General features: G+C 45.0%; 1 protein-coding gene across 1 annotated transcript in view; it reads left to right on the forward strand.

The window, feature by feature from the left end:
• The window catches only part of CSMD1 (CUB and Sushi multiple domains 1), a 5,088,256-nt gene that overhangs the window by 3,013,617 nt on the left and 2,055,799 nt on the right, over positions 1–18,840 (forward strand). Inside the window, exon 16 of the mRNA XM_069235813.1 lies at positions 9,678–9,816. Within this exon, the coding sequence (XP_069091914.1) occupies positions 9,678–9,816 (139 nt within the window). The remainder of the gene's footprint in view (positions 1–9,677; positions 9,817–18,840) is intronic.

Here is an 18,840-nt window from a genome sequence, read left to right on the forward strand (position 1 = left end):
TGGTTCTAAGTAAAATCAGCAAAGTCACTAGGCAAAGTGACAAAGTCTCTGGATCATATCAAATCGTATCAGCATCTCCCTAACTAACTCATTTCCGTGTGTCAAGGGGTTTTATCCCTTTTTCTTTGTACATTCCCCTAAAATCTAATTGGATAAGGGGTTGCACCCCCCTATCTATAACCACTTAAAATCACATTAAGTCATCAAATTTGTCACCCCACAACCTTTCCCACGTATTTTATTGGTGCTTATGATTGAAGTCTTTAGCGGGTGGTGTGTCCGGTATGATTTCATCATCTTGGGGTCCTTTGCACATCTTCGGTCAGTGGCTCCATTGTCCGTACCGGTTTAGACGACCTTGTTAATCTACACTGTTGCATTTTGCAAAAAATGTTACTATGGGCAGGGTGAATTTCATGAGAACGGATCAACTACAGTTACATTCAGCTTCTAGCTTTTGAAAAAAACAAGAGTTCATGTCCTTTGGCAAGTCAGCACACTGCACGTTAGAAAAATACATTTAAAATGAGAGTCAGGCAGCTAGGCCTCGACTCATGCTAACTAAGGCCTATTGCTTTATTAGCAAGAATCTAATACATTTAGCCTTTCAACATTAATGTAAAATCACAATTTTAATATACATTTCACCATTATTAGTCAGTTTCATTAGTCCCCGTATACATTGACGGCCATTCTCCGCGGTCACATTTCAAGTGCACGTTTTCGCAAAACATGTTAATACAGTTTCTATGCGATAATATTATACATTAGTTCATAAACATTTCATATTAATATTGATTATATAAGCTACGCTCTCTCAGTCCCTCCTCTGATGACCCTAGTCATCACAAACCTTTCCCTTTTGACCTTTCACTTTCAATTTTTCACCTTGCGCATAATGCGCATTTCAACATCTTGCCTTTTGTGTGAGCTTTCCCAAATTTCATTAAATATTTTCTCTCTTTCATTTTCTTCATGTCTTTTACTTTGTTTTGTCCAATTTCTTCTAATTCTTTCATTGATTTTGCATGCTCCTCATAAACCCAATAAACAAATCAGGACAATTAATAGACCCCCTAATATTTTTGCAAGAACCCCATTCCAAATATTACTAAACCAACTTCCCTTTCCAACTTTCTCCCAAACTCCCGGTTCCTTCAGCTCCTTCAAATCTGCACTATCTCTAGTTAGGTTAGTATGCATACCTCTAATCTTTTTACTATTATCAGGAATGAACGAGCAACAATGCCGCTCGTTAAGCATCTTACAGACTCCGCCGCTCTTTGCTAAAAGAGTGTCTAAAGCAAGACGATTTTGAAGAGTCATAGCTCTTCCGCAGCAAGTTCAGTATCCATCAGGAGTATAGCTCCTGTCAAAATTGTCAGCATGTTATCCACAATAGTAGACAACTTCTGAATCTTTATGGAGTTTAAGATAACCCCTACTGAAGGAATTATGGCTCCAAATATGTCACCAACGCCAGCAGCCACTGTCTCTCTCTTTTGTCTAGCATGTTGTAATTCAGACATTTTAGGTATTTGTTTTAAGTCATCAATCTGGTAAATCTTTGGGAAAACTATTCCCAAATAACATGTCCCATACCATCCCTTAGGGAGACGGTAAAAAGTATTAAGCCCACATATATAATAGATCCCAGGGATCGCTGGATCCTGTCCATCTAACATGAATGTCCATTTACTCTGAAACAAAAACACATGCCTGCATTCACTCGTTCCCACAAATAAAGTGTCATGATCAGATTTCGGCCTATATATACAAAGCATTCCTACATGTAATGCATCTATAGCTAATTTGCCCTGCGTTTTGATTGTGGTGTAAGCATAGTCATTTGCATATGTGCATTTTTCTAACCCCTTTTCTAGTCTTTCTTTCAGTGCTTTGCATCTATCACCAGTGTGATCTAAGAAGCTTTTCTCTACAGGTGTTAGTAGACAGGTCAAATTATTGCGATGCGCATAAGCTGTGCCAAAGGTTAGTGTCGGCTCAACGAAACCTCCAACTAATTTTATGCTATGCTCCTTAGCTAACATGTTCAGAAACTCAATCACAGGCACAAAAGAAAACACCATGTTTAGATTTGAATACAAATATTGCACATGTTCCTGGTCATAGAATCTTGTTAGTAGCAAACTACAGCTTGTCCCGTAGGTTAGAGGCAAACTATGATAAGTGACCCCTTCTTGTACTGATGAAGGAATCTTTGTGCACACATAACAATTTCTTGCATCCATTGTATCAACATACTCATTCAGCAAGCGATAGAAAACATTAGTGGAAAATTCACCTTTTGAATTAGTTCCCTCATGCAAGTGTTTTGTATCCTCCTCAAACTTTTCCCACCGTGTTAGTGTAGCAGTCTCAGGTTTTGAAGCATTGTTAGTCACCTTTTTATCCAACCAAGGCATTCCCACAATCACACCTATAATTATTATTGCACACACAATACCTAATATAATACTTAACCAACCACACACCTTACCCTTTTTGCTACTACCTCTAGTGTAAGCCATGATCTGTAAAGAGTCAGATAGCAGAAGATATAAGACAAACAATCAACTTGATTTTAAAGCTCTTTTTTTTTCTTCTCTTTCTTTCTGCGAGTATTTACAGAGTTCCACTCATTCCGGGACCCTTTTGTCAAATCAGGTTAGCAGCTTGTCATAATCGGCTTTCAGTGGCAATTCAGGTTGGTAATGTCACATCCGGTAATTTTTCAGTCTCTTTTCTCAGCTTTTCAGCTTTAAATTTCAATTTTAACACAGTCTCTTTCTCTGATTGAATTCAGGTGCCGTAATATTGGCCTGGTACCTCTCGATCAAAACAGAACGCTAAGAATTCTTGTTGCCATTCAGATGTCGTTGCATATGCCCATTCAGGACCTGTGTACCTTCTGTTCGCGACTCTTTTTCTTTTCAGTCTGCATTCGCTTTGCAACTCTCCTTCACTAAGATCCTCCCTTCTGGTTGTATCAATTTCCTCCTCTATTGTATTACCTGGGATGACCTTTTCTCTTGCAGCTTGTTTCTTTGGCCAGTTATCACCTTTATGCGTTTTCTTCCTGCTTGGCTTTTCAGCACGCTGAACAGCACCCTCCTCTTGTGCTATGGTGTTTTCTCTTGACGGACCTGCAAATGGCTCAGGAGGAGTTGATGTACTTTGACCTCCCTCTGCTCTTTCTCCTTTGTCTTCAGGGTCTGTAACGGGCTCAAGTTCTAACCTGTATTCGTCTACTTCTGGGAGAACCTCTCCTTGACTTTGTTCTCCTGCTGCCTCTACTGAGATAGGCTCATTGTCACCTCTCTCGAACTTGTTTATTGTTTGAGGGACTAAGCCGTCCTCAGTGGGCTCTCCTTCAGTCTCAGTTCCCCTTTGAATACTCTCCGGCCCTGAGACTTCCTTCTCTGGAATTGCTGAGTCGGAAACTTCAAGTTCCTCATCAGTCGGACATGTTACCTTCTTTGTGTGACTGGCATGTATCCAGTTTAGAACGACTGCACATTTCACAGCAGTGGTTGTTGTCAGTATTACTTGATCTGGCCCCTTCCAGCGCGGCTCCTAACACGACTTCCTCACGTGTTTCTTGACAATCACCCAGTCACCGGGTTGCAGGGTGTGACCTGGATCACTGATCGGTGGCAAAGTGTTAGCCTCCACCTGGTGGGAAAAAGAGCGGACCACATCAGCCAGACCCTTGCAGTAGTCCAACACCATATCATCCATGATATTCACAAGAGCATTTGCAGGTACTGCGGGCAACCTCATATCTCTGCCCATCAATATTTCATGGGGGGATAGTCCTGTCTTTTTATCAGGAGTGTTTCTCATTGACATTAGCACTAAGGGCAATGCATCTGGCCACTTCATATTGGTAGCTGCGCACATTTTTGCCATTCTCGACTTCAAGGTACCATTCATCTGTTCCACTAATCCTGATGCTTCAGGACGGTAGCTACAATGCAGCTTCTGCTCAATGTCCAAAGCAGCACACAAGAGCTTAATCACCTCATTGTTGAAGTGTCTGCCCCTATCTGATTCTAAAGGGACCGGAAACCCAAACTGTGGTATTAATTCTCTAAGCAACAGCTTTGCTACTGTGAGACTGTTATTCCTATGTGTAGGGTATGCTTCAATCCAGTGACTGAAAACACACACAATCACCAACACGTACCTCAAGCCTCCACACACAGGCATTTCAATGAAATCCATCTGCATCTTGCTAAATGGACCTCCAGCTCTCCCTATGTGGCTCAAAGTCACCACAGTCCCTTTTCCTGCATTCATCTGTTGACAGATGATGCACCTGTGACAGGTAACCTCTGCAGCTTGTCTGAATTTTGGATTGAACCAATCAATTTTTAATAATCTGATCATTGCATCTCTTCCAAGGTGTGTCTGACCATGGTAAAGCCTTGCAAACTGTGACAAAAGACTGTTTGGTAAAACCAACTTCCCTTCCTCTGAGACCCACAAGTCGTCAGCCCCAAGTCGTTAACATAGTAGAACACCACAAAAATACACCACACAGTGTTTAGAAAAATATTTAATATTTACCTGGATAAATGCAGGTCAAAACGATTAAGATGCAATAAGTATATGTTGAAAATATCACTGTAAAAATGATATAAAGTGTCTTTAGTCTCTTAAAAGCAACAAATGTCATTTGCAATCACAAAGTACCTGGCTTGCGTTCTGATTCTCCACAAAAGACCGCAGAGGAGGAGATGCATGGAAAATGGGTGGGAGGGGTGTGCATCAATTTTTCCAGTGCACACAGGCGATGCTTTGTCCAGTTTCCATGCAGGACAGGCTTTGCATTGATTTCCAGCACGTAGACTGGGATCCTCTACTGGTTACAGGGCTTTCAGATGCCCTGGGGACGATGTGTTGAAATCCGGCGCTGGCAGGATGAAGTCAAAGGGGCTGCGTTGATCCAATGGGCCTTTCGTGGAAATTTCTAACAACGTGGCAGGCGCTGCGTTGGCACTCACTGCTGTCTACTGCTACTACCTGGTGGACCACATTAGGGACTAACTGCTCTTGAGACACCAGATGACAGCGGACTGTTGTCCTACTGGCTCCTGTGTCTCTAAGACCCTCCACTCACCTCGCATTGATGGTCACTCCCTGCCTGTACTTCTTTGTATTATCAGGCATGAGGGTTCTCTGGACCACCTCACCCTCAGCCAGAGAGACTAGGGTTAACTCAGCTGGCTCCCCACCACTAACTGGGGCCAACTCCTCCTCAAGCGTTACAGTAGCCACCCCATGTGTCTGCCCACCGGTGCAGGGCTGTGCCCGCTTAGGACGGACACCTGGGACTCTCTCTAATGTGCCCTTCCTGACCACAGGCAAAGCACTTGATGGGTCCCTTACTTGCAGGCCTACCTGAAGAGAGCCAACTCTTCTTCTTAACAAGGGTCTGAGAATCCTTGCCCTGGGAATTAGTTTGGGGCCCTTTACAGAACACCTACTTTTATCCTTGCCCTCCTCTCCTTCTTTTTTGGGGACCCTGCCCACCCTTGACAGAGTCTCCCCCATACAACTTCTTATGGACCCTGGTACTCACTCAACAGTCTGCCTCCTGAGTAAGCTTCCTGGGTTCATTAAGCCTGCAGTCAGTCAAGTGCTGGCACAGCTCTGAAAAACACAGACTAGACAAGTGCTCCCACACAAGCAAATTGTAAAGCCCCTGGTATGTTACTTCACTGCCATTCATCCAACCATCCAGTGCTCTGCAAATGAATCCAAACACTTAAGCCAGGTCTGGGAATCAAGTTTCCTACTTTCCCTGAGCTTCTTTCTGTACATCTCTGGTGTCAGGCCATACCAGGTGATGAGGACATCCTTCATGTTAGTTGAGTGAGTTCCCTAACTGCCCCTAGTGCTAACAAGGTGTCCCTCCAACTGCTGTGAAGTAGTTCCACATGCCTGCCCTCAATCTCTCTCAAGGATATGTGGAGAGCTGCCTCATAGCATTGAAACCACCTGTGGGTGTCATCTTACTTAGTGTACTCCTTCCCTACACTCTTGGGAAGGTGCAATCTCCTCTCAGATTTCACTGAAGAAACACTGCCACCATCTGTGCTGGACCACCTCCTGCAATCCAGCTCCTGAGCTAAATGCATTTTCTATTTTTCCATGGCAATTCTCTCTTTTTCCATTGTGACTCTTCCTTTCTCCTCCCCCCTCCTCATCTTCGCCAGCTCCAACTCCCTTTCATGCTTGAGCCTTTCCATTTCCAGTTGGTACCTCCTGTCCTTCAGTTCCTCCTGGGTCAGTCCTCTGGAAGACACAGAGCTGCCTGCCCTGGAGACCCTCCCTCCATACAGGCCTTGGTTGTCCATCAAAACATCATGGATACTTTGCACAGCAAAGTAACAGGCAGAGTGGCAAGTCCTCTTCAAACATCAAACTCGTCTCCTTGGCAGCGGTTCCTCTTGATCCAGAAGTAATCTGAAAATCTGGGGGTTTGCGTCCACTACTTATACTCAATTCTACTTCTGTTATTTGCAAGATCCTGCCCAGTGCCATTTTCCTCCTCTGTGAGCACATCAGCTTCATTTGCTGCCAGCCAGGCCCTCAGCACCTTTTGCAGCTCCTCCTTTTTAGTGAGGCTTTTAATAGGACACTTAACCTCGATGCAGAACTTTTTGAGCTGAGGCAGCATATAGGTCACCAGCCTCTCCTGCTCAAACACTACATCTGTGTAATGGTCTTTAATAAAACAGTAGTGTACACCAATCACTGTATGTCAAGTACACATACAAGTCCTATCCTCATCACTGATCATCAATGTTAGAAATGGGATCTCTGGTTGGCAGTCAGTATGCACTCTGTCCAAGCAAGGACCCTCACTCTAGTCAGGGTAATGGAGATACACACCGATGATAACCCCTGTTCGCCCCCTTGGTAGCTTGGCACAAGCTGTCAGGTTTATCTCAGAGGCAATGTGTAAAGTATTTGTACAATCACACAAAGTAACACAGTGAGGCACCACAAAAGGACTCAATGAAATATGACATTCCTGGGTGACCCATCAGCTGTACAGATATGACCTTGGACTTTCAGAATTGTTATTTTCACATAGGTTACACTGTAAATCGGTCCACCTCTGGTGTCTGTAGACCAAGCGGAGCTGCAGCCTTCCCCATGAATGTATAATGGAGTCTCACTGCAGACAAGACAGTAAACCACACTGACTTTCCCTACATGTGCACACCAACATTACAGTATAAGGCCTATCCCAAGTCAATACCCAACCCTCAGAGTTTGTTCTGTGCCAGGCTTCCTGGGCACAGTGTCTGAACTGTGCACAACATGAGTCTCCCACACACAGCCCTCACAGTGCACATGTGTGAAAATGTATTCACATGTACCCTGCCAAGTGCCTCTTACCCTTGCTGCACTGCAACGACCTTATCTTAAAAGGCAAACACTGGCAGTCGACATGCGCAGTCCATTTGCCATGAGTTTACTGTGGGATAGTCCCTGGCTAAGAGGCTCCACCACAGTAACAGTTCTAAAACCTGTGATGGCAAAGCAAACAATCCAGGTGGATTAGAAGGGCAGAACCATCTTCTCACAGTGGTCATTATTGAAATATCACAGGCAAAGTTGGGATGATAGTGATCGTCTAAGGCATGTGCTTGTAATGTCTTGAAATCTTAAGCAGAATCTAAACATCTGAAGCATTTACACATCTGAGTATTTGATGAAAGTTACATTTTAAAGGCAAAAATTAAGGCCCTCATTACAACATTGGCAGTAACTACCGCCTACTGCCATGGCAACGGCCGCCAACATACCGCCGCCGTGGCTACCAGCTGTCTACGCATATCTACTGACGAATGCTGGCGGAACACCGCCGACGGTCATGGTGGCGGACGACGGTAAGGCAGCACTGCTGACAGCAGCACCGCCACGCCAGCAAAACACCACCGACCTTATCATGTTGTGTGTATGTGGGGGTGTGTGTGTATGTTTTGGAATGCGTGCATGCGGGTGTGAGTCACGTTGAATGCGTGCGTGAATGAGTGATTGTGAGTGTTGTGAATGCATGTGTGAGACAAGGTATGTTGGTGTGTGTTGCGGTGTGTCGGTATGTATGTGTGCATGCATGGGTGGTGGTGGTTATGCGTGTGTGCATGTGTGGAAATGGGTACCGAAGTCTCCAGCCCAGCGGCCATTACCACCCTGGCAATTGGTGTGTTAAAGTGCCGGTCTTTGATGGCGGTTACCGCCAGGGACAAAATCGCTTTTTTTTTTACCGCCGGCCTGTTGGCGTATTAACGCCACTTTAACACTGACCATTAGGGTTGTATGAGGGCCTAAGTCTCTTTCAGAAACAAATGTTATTCAGGAAATTGATTTTGATTATAAACCTGCATGGAATGGTTACTAGTGTAATTTGAATGGGTTTGATCACTGTTTAGTAGTTTCTGATGATTTTAATTGAGCACAAATAGCTCTCAGCATAGAAAAGTTTAGCGGCTCCTGGGTAGAGCTATGCAGGAGACCCCTACCATTAAAAGTAGCTCACACTTCAGCGAAGAATATATTGCAACAGCAACACCAGATTCACCAGACTATTTCATTTATTACTATGGGCTCAGTCCTATTTGATAAGTCTGACCAACTCTCGGGCGAGGAGACTTCTCTGGCTAATCGCTGAGCATTCCCAAATGGAACATTTATAAGAAAAAGAAACCTGGGCCTCCTGGACAGTTGTGTTTGTGGCCAAATGCAAGAGAACAATATCACGAGCAATTCCTAAAAACATTTAGAGGCAGACGGAAAAAGTATTCTACTCATACCGTGACATATCGAATGCTACAAGACTGTCAGGCAAGGAGCTGGGCAGCTAGAGTAACACGCTTTACAGGTAGGAAGTGCATACTAAAGCGGGAGAAACAATTCAGTTAGCACAGAGCAAAAACTTGCGTCAAAGCACCTCGAAAACCAAAGCGTGCAATATTTTTGGACATGCTTAGGGTTTATCCTTTTACCCTTTACGATGTAAGGATGACTCTTTATATGAAAGCCACTGGTGTCCAAAGCACCTAAATAAGGTTCGGTAATTTGCACGGTCAGAAAGTTGTTCAGGTAATGTCTACACCTAACTAAACGCCTTTCAAATGAAGTCCCACCATATTAGCAATGATCTAGGTGCCCGTACGTACAGCTAGCAATGCCTGCACCAATTTATAGTCGTCTTGTGTGTTAAACAAGAGTCAATCAATTAAAATTGTTCATTGACAGTTGGTATTTAGTCGTGCAATATATGCTCTACATTACAATTAAATGAATGCTCCCTTGTGTTGAGAGAAGCATATCAGTATGTTGGCATACATCATTCAAGATCATTTATTCGCTTTGGGTATGTGTTGCCGAACAATCATATTGTGACCGCTTGACAGAATTGTAAGTGCACATGATTCATATTCTGAAAACTTTGGCCAACGACCGTTATCATTTGGAACGAACTTTGACCTGCCATTTAAATGCCCATTATATATTGTGGATACAACGACTGAAATCAGACAGTGTGCTACATAGTTATGCTGCCAAATGAAAGCAGCAACTAAAACAACTAAGCAATACACATGTACATGTATAGAGTACTGTTACAATAACGATCTATCTAATTTTTTTTCCAGCTCCATGTGGTAGTCATTTGACAGCAGCAAGCGGAATTATTTTACCACCAGGATGGCCGGGATACTACAAGGATTCCCTGAACTGTGAATGGGTTATTGAAGCACGACCTGGACATTCTGTTAAGATTATCTTTGACAGGTGATTATGAAATCAGTTTTTCAGTACAGGGGATAGTTTTTCAGCATTCACTGCAATGCAAACGTAGGTCAGATCAAGCAACCACCTAAGGCCTATCTTACAGAAGTTGTGCAACATTCACAAGTCATCATTTAACACCGTAGGGCTGATTTACCAGTTTGTCATGCTGCGTAGTGCAGCAGCCAGAAATGCTGCTCTGTGTTAGAAGGAGAGCGCAGGAGAGCGCCATATTTACAGAAATATGCCCTCTCTTCCCCTCTCCCTAAGGCTGGCACAGAATTATGCGGCCGTTAGGCACAGACACATCTTTGCACCATAGCATGTCTCAGTGAGTCTAGCATAGGTTTTATACTGAAATGATACCCTTCCTGTACAAAATACTATGCCTAGACTAAAGTTAAACATTTTCCCACCTTGCATGTGTGCTATACAGTGTAGCGCACATGCAAAGTCGGAAAATTAAGGAGAAAAAAAGCCTTTCTCCTTCAAAGTGCCTGTCTGAAATGGGTACTACTTTCTGACACTGAACCTTATCTACTTTTTTAAGTAAATAGGGTTTTGCGTAAAAAACCTTGGGTGGTTGAATGGGAATGCCCACGTACCTCCCATGGTATGCTCGCTTGGCGCTAAGCAATCCAAAGCACGTTACGTGCTCCTTTGCATACTTTCAAGTGAATTTCCAGCACTTTTCAAGTTTAGCACTGGAAAGTAAATTAGTGAAAAAATATTAAACACAGCACTAAAACTTAGTAAATTGACCTATGTGCGTGAACTCTGAGTATTCTTTATCATTACAAAAGGGGCATGAAATCCTCACAGGTATGTTGAATGTCCAAGTGAAGGTCCTCTAAATGTACATACGTTTGAGGTTTCCCTTATTTGCATAGTGATTTCTGCATACAAATGAGTGATTATGCTTCACCTTTAACAGTATGTTCAAGCAGGATATGAGGGATAAATGTATGTTCTGTTTCAGGATAACAACAAAAAATATAACTATATACAATTAATCAAATCAATTATGTAGTCACTGATTATCCTTAAAACCGACCACGGATGCTTATACATCCTTTCAGGAACTACATTGAAATACAGAATTTTCATTTGTGGATGCTTCACAGAGGGAATGTAAATGCTTAATGTAATAAATATTGCTGTTCATCTTTGTATTTATGGTCATTTGTAACATGCACAGAGTTGACCACAAGACCCCAAAACTGTACACTGTGCTTAATATATGCCCTTCAGTTATTAAGTTATATCTGGCACTGAAAACTGCCTATGTCCCTCCTAGATATTTTATTATAGAGCTGGGCTAGCAAATAGTAGACACGCAATAAAAAACTTCAGACAGTAGTAATTTTAATTGTCATTTGCCACCAACTGGTTACACTTGCACCTGTGAAATCTGTAACCCATTCTGAAATACAACCACTTTCAAATCATTCATGCAATTTCATGCGGGTGGTCGAAACTAAGGAGAAATTCACCCCTGTAACATTTAACACCATGCACCATTGCACCACTGCTACTCTGAGTTTTATGTAAGAGAGAAGGATGTCAGTTACTCTAACACATGGAGTCTAGGCAGAGCTCATGTTTGAGCTGTGGCCCAGCCCAACCTGCCATTGAATGTTACAGCCTATTAGTAAATCTCTCTCTCTTCTTTTTGGCCGGTGTGCCTTTTGTGTCTTCTTGTGCCAATAACACTCTTAATATAAGTTTATTCATTTGATTTGCAAATCATTTCTATAGCTTTTTGAATTAGAAGTTGTGTTTTAGAAGCTGATCCACCTTGAGGCATGGCAGGGATGCCGGGGTGGGTTGCATAGTAATCACAATTAGTTGCCACTGTTAGCAATGACTCTCACACTGTGTATTCCTCTGTACAGTTAATTATAAGAATGTATTATGAATGCAGTGGCACTGTTGGTTACTGTTGTTTCTTGAAATAAAACTCTGATTAAAAAAGTGCTACTTGAAGTGCTGCAGGCCCAATAGTAGCTTTTAATTTACAGGTCCTGGGCACAGGTATTGCCACCTTACTACGGACTTACAGGTAAATTAAATATGACAATTGGGTATAAGTCAGTTCCACAATATTTTAAGGGGAGAGCCCAATCACGTTATCACTGGCTACCAGTAGTATAGTGTGCAGGGTCCGAAGGCCAGCAAAAAATAAATCTGCAGAAACAGGAAATCTGAAGGCAAAAATTTAGGGAATACCACGCCAAGGATGCTGGGTCTAACAAATAATATCTGAAGGTGGTGTTGTCCATGAAAACCTGCACCAACCTCCCCTTGATGGACTGCAGGAGGGTCTTCAGTGCCGGATGAATGACCTGCAACTCCTACAGATTATTGTGGTACTGAACCTCTGTCTGAAACTAGATTCCTCTGACCTACAGGTCCCTCAGATGACCTCTCCAGCTCAGTAATGATGCGTCTGCCACCACGATCCACCCTGGGTTGGGAAAGGAGTGGTAAACCTGCAGCCACCACTGCATATTGTGAACCATCTCTTCAGAGATCACGATGACATTTGTCAGAATTCCTTGAATTTTGAGCCTATTGGAACTTAAGATTTTATTGCAGAGCTTGCATGTGCCTTCTGGCTTAAATGACAAGGTGGATAAAGGATGCTAAATGGTCAATAAGCTTCAGAGCTGCTAAAACCAAGACTGTATTGTCTGGATTTTAGGCCAAAGATCCTGGGCTCTTTGCAGGGAATGCAATGTTCTAAACTGCACTGTGTCCAGGCTATCTCCAATGAATGGAGGCATCTGTAGAGGCCAGGTGTGACTTTGAACTTTGAAACCCAGGAGGTTTGACATTGTCTTAAGCTTGTCTATGAATTACTGTGGCAAACCTACCTTCAATAGCAAGTCATTGAGGAAGACAAAGACTGTACACAGGACCTTGAGTGGTGGACAGCGACCACTGTCTTCTGTGCATCAATTTTGTGAACACCCACTGAGTGCTGATGAGGACACAGCAAATTATCCTGTGCCAACCCTCTGGTAATTTGGCACTGAACAGTCAGGTTCAACGTAGAAGACAATGTGTAAAGTATTTGTGGAATAAATCATACAGCAACACTGTCAAAACACCACAAAAATACACCATGCAGGATTAGAAAAATAGCTAATACTTATCCGGTTAAAATAAGGTCAAAATGATAAGGTTTCCCTAATCACAAGATGAAATATTACTTTTGCAAGTTTAAAAAATGTTAAATCTTAGAAAATCAACAGTTGTCTCTTGATTACACAAAGTACCTGGTTTGCGTAAAAAATAACCTGCATGGAGACCGCAGAGGAGGAGATGTGTGGAAAAATAAGGTGTGCTTTGGATTTTTCGATGCACAGCCCTATAGGAAAATTGATGCAGCATCGTCCCAACCTGTGACTTCTTCCAGCATGCCCCGCATTTCCCTCGGGCGTCAAAAAGATCACTGCATTGCAGTGAGGAACCAAGACTGCGTGCCAAAAAATGACACAAGCCCCTTGCAGCATGGAAACAAACACCAAATTTTTGGCACGCAGTCTTGGTACTTCACTGCAATGCAGTGATCTTTTTGACGCCCGAGGGAACGATCCGGTAGGGTGATGCATTGAATTTTCTGTCGCACTGCAGATGCTGCATCAATTTTCCTATAGGGCTGTGCGTCAAAATTTCTGTGGCAAGGCAGGTGCTGCATCGAATTTCTACTCAGGAAGTCGGGCTGCATCGTCGCGGTTCAGCTGTGTGGCGACTTCTCGGTTTCCGGCAGGCTGTGCCTTGATTTTCAGCGCACAAGAAGTTTCCTGAAGAGATGAAGTATTCTTGTCCTTGAGACTTCAGAAAACAAGAGGAAAGCTCAATTCAAGCCCTTGAAGAGCACTTCTAAGCAAAGTCAGAGGGAAGCAGGGCAGCAGCAGGGTAGCAGTCCTTCTCAGCAAAGCAGTCCAGATTAGACCTTTGGGCAGCCAGGCAATGCCACTTGACAGGTTGCAGGTTCAGGTCCAGAAGTGTCATAGTTGGTGGGGGTCAGAGACCCAGTTTATATACCCAAAAATGCCTGTGAAATGGGGGAGACTTCAAAGAGTGGTTTTGAAGTGCATAAGTTCCCCTTTCAGTACAGCTCTGTCTGCCAGTGTCCCAGTAGGGGGTTTGGCAGTCCATTGTGTAATGGCAGGCCACTAGCCTTTGAAATGTAAGTGTCAGGCCTTCCACCTTTCCAGCCTAGGAAGACACATTCAATATGCAGATGAGTGCAGGTGTGACTGAGTATCCTGTGTTTGTAGTTGTCTGGGTGAAATGCACAAGAAAGCTGTCAACAAGCCCAGCCCAGACATTCATTGGAGACAGGCTCCAAGGTATAGATGTTTTTTAAGTGCAGAGAAATGCTCACTTTCTAAAAGTGGCATTTCTAAAATAGTAATATAAAATCCAACCTCACCACTAAGCAGGAATTTCTATTACCATTATGGCCATACATATGACCGGATTCCCCTTTCTGATCAGAATCTACCACTCAAACAGTATATGAGGGTAGTCCTAATGCTAGCCTATGAAAGGACCAGGTCTCACAGTAGTAGAAAACAAATGTAGGAGGTTTCCACCACCAGGGCATATAGAACACACATGTACATGTCCTGCCTTTTGCATGGGCTACCTAGGACCTAACTTAGGGGTGGCTTATATGTAGAAAAAGGGGAGTTTAAAACTTGGCAAGTACTTTTTAAATGCCAAGTCAAAGTGGCAGTAAAACTGCACACACAGTCATTGCAATGGCAGGCCTGAGACATTGTTAAGAGGCTACCTATGTGGGTGGCACAATCAGTGCTGCAGGCCCACTGGCAGATTTTAATTTACAGGCTCTGGTCACATGTAGTGCTCTTTACTGGGGACTTACAAGTAAATTAAATATGCCAATTGGGTATGAGCCAATGTTACCACATTTTTAGGGAGAGAGCACATGCACGTTAGCACTGGTTAGCAGTGGTAAAGTGTCCAGAGTCCTAAAGCCAGCAAAAATGAGGTCAGAAAATGAAGAGGAGGTCGGGAAAAGGTTTTGGGGTCACTCTTTAGAGAGGCCATTTCAAACAGCCTTGGAGAATCTTAGGTTCAAGGATGTAGAGAAAAGTCCAGTCCTTCTTACTCCAGACAAGTAGCAGCAGGCAATAGGCCAACACAGCAAAGCAAATAGCAAAGTGGTAACACCTCCTATAGCACAGGACACAGTAACAGGTAGGCCAGCACATCAATGCAGTTAGCAGAGTAGACGTCCCTTCTGGGACCAAAGCAGTCCTTCCTCCAGAGTTCATTTCACTAAAAAGAAGTGATCCATCAAAGAGCATAACAATGGGATAGGCCTGTGCATTGTCAGAAATTCCACACAATTCAACAAAGTAGAACACTGATCTTGACTGCCATCCCCAAGCGATATGATGACATTTTTGCCATGCTCTGTCCTTTGGCCTGGCCCAAAGATGCCCTAAGTTATTCAGGGACTTCCGGCAAGATGTTGCTGGCCATATCCCATAAGGCATCTGTATAGTGATCAAGAAGGCAAACAACATTTACTGACTGGGGTGCTAGAATGACAGGTGAATACATAATCTTGCCAAAAGCCTTAATACTCTTGGATTTTTTATCTGGAGAAGTGTTATATAAGGAGTTGGGAATTACTTTTGTCGGTAAGGCCTTTGAGTAAGACAATCTGGCCCTCATTCTGACCTTGGCGGGCGGCGGAGGCCGCCCGCCAAAGTCCCGCCGTCAGGTTACCGTTCCGCCGTCGAAAGACCGCGGCGGTAATTCTGACTTTCCCGCTGGGCTGGCGGGCGGTCTCCTTCAGACCGCCAGCCAGCCCAGCGGGAAAGAGGCTTCCACGATGAAGCCGGCTCGGAATCGAGCCGGCGGAGTGGAAGCTGTGCGACGGGTGCAGTTGCACCCGTCGCGTATTTCACTGTCTGCGCAGCAGACAGTGAAATACATTTAGGGGACCTCTTACGGGGGCCCCTGCAATGCCCATGCCAGTGGCATGGGCACTGCAGGGGCCCCCAGGGGCCCCGCGACCCCCCCTACCGCCATCCGGATCTCGGCGGTCCGACCGCCGGGATCTGGATGGCGGTAGGGGGGGTCAGAATCCCCGCGGCGGTGCAGCAAGCTGCGCCGCCGCGGAGGATTCAGTGGGGCCGCGGTACACTGGCGGGACCCCGCCAGTGGTGCCGGTCCGACCGCGGCTTTACCGCCGCGGTCGGAATCCCCATTGAAGCACCGCCGGCTTGTCGGCGGTGCTCCCGCGGTCCTCCGCCCTGGCGGTCAAAGACCGCCAGGGTCAGAATGAGGGCCTCTGTGTCTCCAGAAGCCAGTTTGTGATGCGATGTTGCTTGTCTATTCACATGAGGCAGGGACAGGGCTTTAAATAAGTAGCCATCAAGGTATCCATGTTGGCTTGTTAAAAGGGAGAAAGGGCTCTAAGCTAAGTGGCCTAGGGTGTAAAACCTCTGTGAAGACATTCATTTTGGTCTAAACTGAAGGCAGCTACAAATCCAGTGCCTCAGCTGTCCTCTGAACCACAACTGAAAATTAGGTACTTTTTTACATTGGCAGCCCTAGTGGCAAGTAAAGCCCTACCTCAGAAGAGGTGTCAAGCACTCTGACATCTTGTAAATCTATCTTGAAGGCATCATCTGTGTAATAAGGAGGGGGAATGCCATCACCACCATTCTCCACATCCTAGGGAGACCCATCATGGAATAGTGTCAGAGCCTAAAAAACAATGGAGCCTATGCTGACATGTACTACATGGCAGAAGCACCAGGTCAGAATTAGGGTGTATGTCGACAGGTTACTCCTTTGAGATGTCATTACATGATGTTGGTTGAGACCAAGCCAAAGTCAGTTCAGTCTTCATCATCAATATTAGTCACGTATCCTCTTCATGTGCCAGTGACATTGGTACTGGCATTGAGGTGAAAGGGGCCAGAGTGAAAGTTTGTACTAATGTTGTTATGGTACCCATAATGGGTCCCTAGGGAACAGACAGTGCTGAAGATGTATCCATTGCCAGCAATCCAACTTGAGGCTTTTTTAATTCTTTAAGGCCTGAAGTCACCCCTGTCAGACGTACACCAAAGACTTGCAGCATGGACTCCTAGTAACTTGTTGCTGATTGCCCAGGAAACTCTGGGCACAACTGAGGAATCACTCCACCATTACACTTTAGTGGTGTACGATTGACAAAGTCATTACCATGTGCCTTCTCTTTAGCTTCACAGTGGAGGATGGTGTTGCATCCTGTTTTTTTAAGTTTGTGCTTGGAGTTCAATTTAATCTTACTGCGGGACTCAAGTATCAAACTGTCCGCTCACAGGAACAGTCTCAGGAACGGGACAGAGTTCACACCAGCAACTCAGAGAAGGATTAAGGCTTACATGAAGGCTGGTCCTTCTACTTCTGATCTGCAATATGTAGCTTCGCCTCCTAGTACTTTGGATGCATGAAGGCACAATTAGCAGAACAATGTGAGCTGATACACCTTCTGAGACCTGGCGGCTCTTGGCGTGGTTTCCCTGTACTTTTTGCTTCTACCCTCCTGTTTTTGGACACTGTGCTATAATACATTTCATCTGGTTTTGAAACTCTGGACACTTTACGACTGCTAACCAGTGCAAGCGCCCTCTGTCTAAATTACACTGGTGATTGGTTATCCATGATTGGCATATTTGCTTTACTAGTAAGTCTCTAGTAAAGTGTACGAGAAGTGCCTAAGGCCTGTGAATCAAATGCGGGTGAGGTAGCACAGAGAACCCTCATGCCTGATAATACAAAGAAGTAATGGCAGTGGGTGACCATCAATGGAAGGCACGTGGAGACTCTTAGAGACACAGAAGTCTGTATGACAACATTCTGCTGTCATCTGGTGTCTCGAGAGCAGGTACTCCCTAATGTGGTCCACCAGGTTGTAGCAGTAGACAACAGTGAATGCCAATGCTTGGTAGCTCAGATTCCCTTAGAATGGGGGAGTCTGAGGTTCCTTGAGGGTAGGTGTGAGTCCATCCATGCCTGGAAGGAGGTGGAGCTCTGGTCCCATTTGGAAATGTTGAGATTGCCGGAGTGGGCAGTCCCTGGCCACCGGAGACGGTAGTCAAGTGGGCCTGGACCCTGAAAAAGTGGCCCAGGTGCCTGCCAAGAAAGGAGGGGGCAAGAGGAGTGGGAATCCTGCTCATGAAATTCCCACAGTCTGGGAGGGGGCTGAACCTAAGGCAGACGCCCCAGAACCTACAGGGGAAGAGGCAACTGAACTGGGGGACCTGCCTGAGCTGACACATTGGCAGCAGGAAGGAGGACCCACCATGGAAGAGTTCTGCACAGCGCAGGCAAAATGCCACACCCTTGAGAGTCTTCAGAAAGAGGCCGAGACCCAGGTAGCTGGTGACACCTCTGGGACTCGCCTACTTTGATGGGAGAATGATCTCCTATACAGTGAGCCTAATGCTGCTGAGCCTGGGGCATCCCGTGTGCTAGTGGTGCCCCGGTGTTTCAGAGCCTTCCTACTGGGTCTGGCTAATGATGTGTCACTGGCAGGTCATTTGGGGCAGGGCAAGACCTTTGAAAGGATTGTCGCCCACTTTTATTGGACTCAAATGAGAAAGCACTCAGATGCATTTGGCAGGACTTGTCAGTCCTGCCAGGCAAATGGCAATCTGGAAAGAGGTGCCGGGCTCATCTTCAACCCTTTCCTGTCATGAGCACCCGTTTTGAGCGGGTGGGCTTTGACATTGTGGGGCCTCTGGATCCCAAGACAGCCATGGGCAACTGCTTTATCTTGGTCTTGGTGGACCCTGCCACCAGGTACCCAGGAGCTTTCTCCCTGAGGACTGAGACTGTGCCCATAGTTGCCAGGGCACTGATGGGGATCTTTACCCATGTGGGTTTCCCCAAGGAGGTGGTATCTGACCAGGGTACCAATTTGTCCCAGGAAGCCCCCCCCCCAGGATGTATTCAGTTGCATGCTGGCCTTCAGGAACCAGACAG

Source organism: Pleurodeles waltl, chromosome 5, assembly GCF_031143425.1.
Source record: "Pleurodeles waltl isolate 20211129_DDA chromosome 5, aPleWal1.hap1.20221129, whole genome shotgun sequence".
NCBI classification, from domain to species: domain Eukaryota; kingdom Metazoa; phylum Chordata; class Amphibia; order Caudata; family Salamandridae; genus Pleurodeles; species Pleurodeles waltl.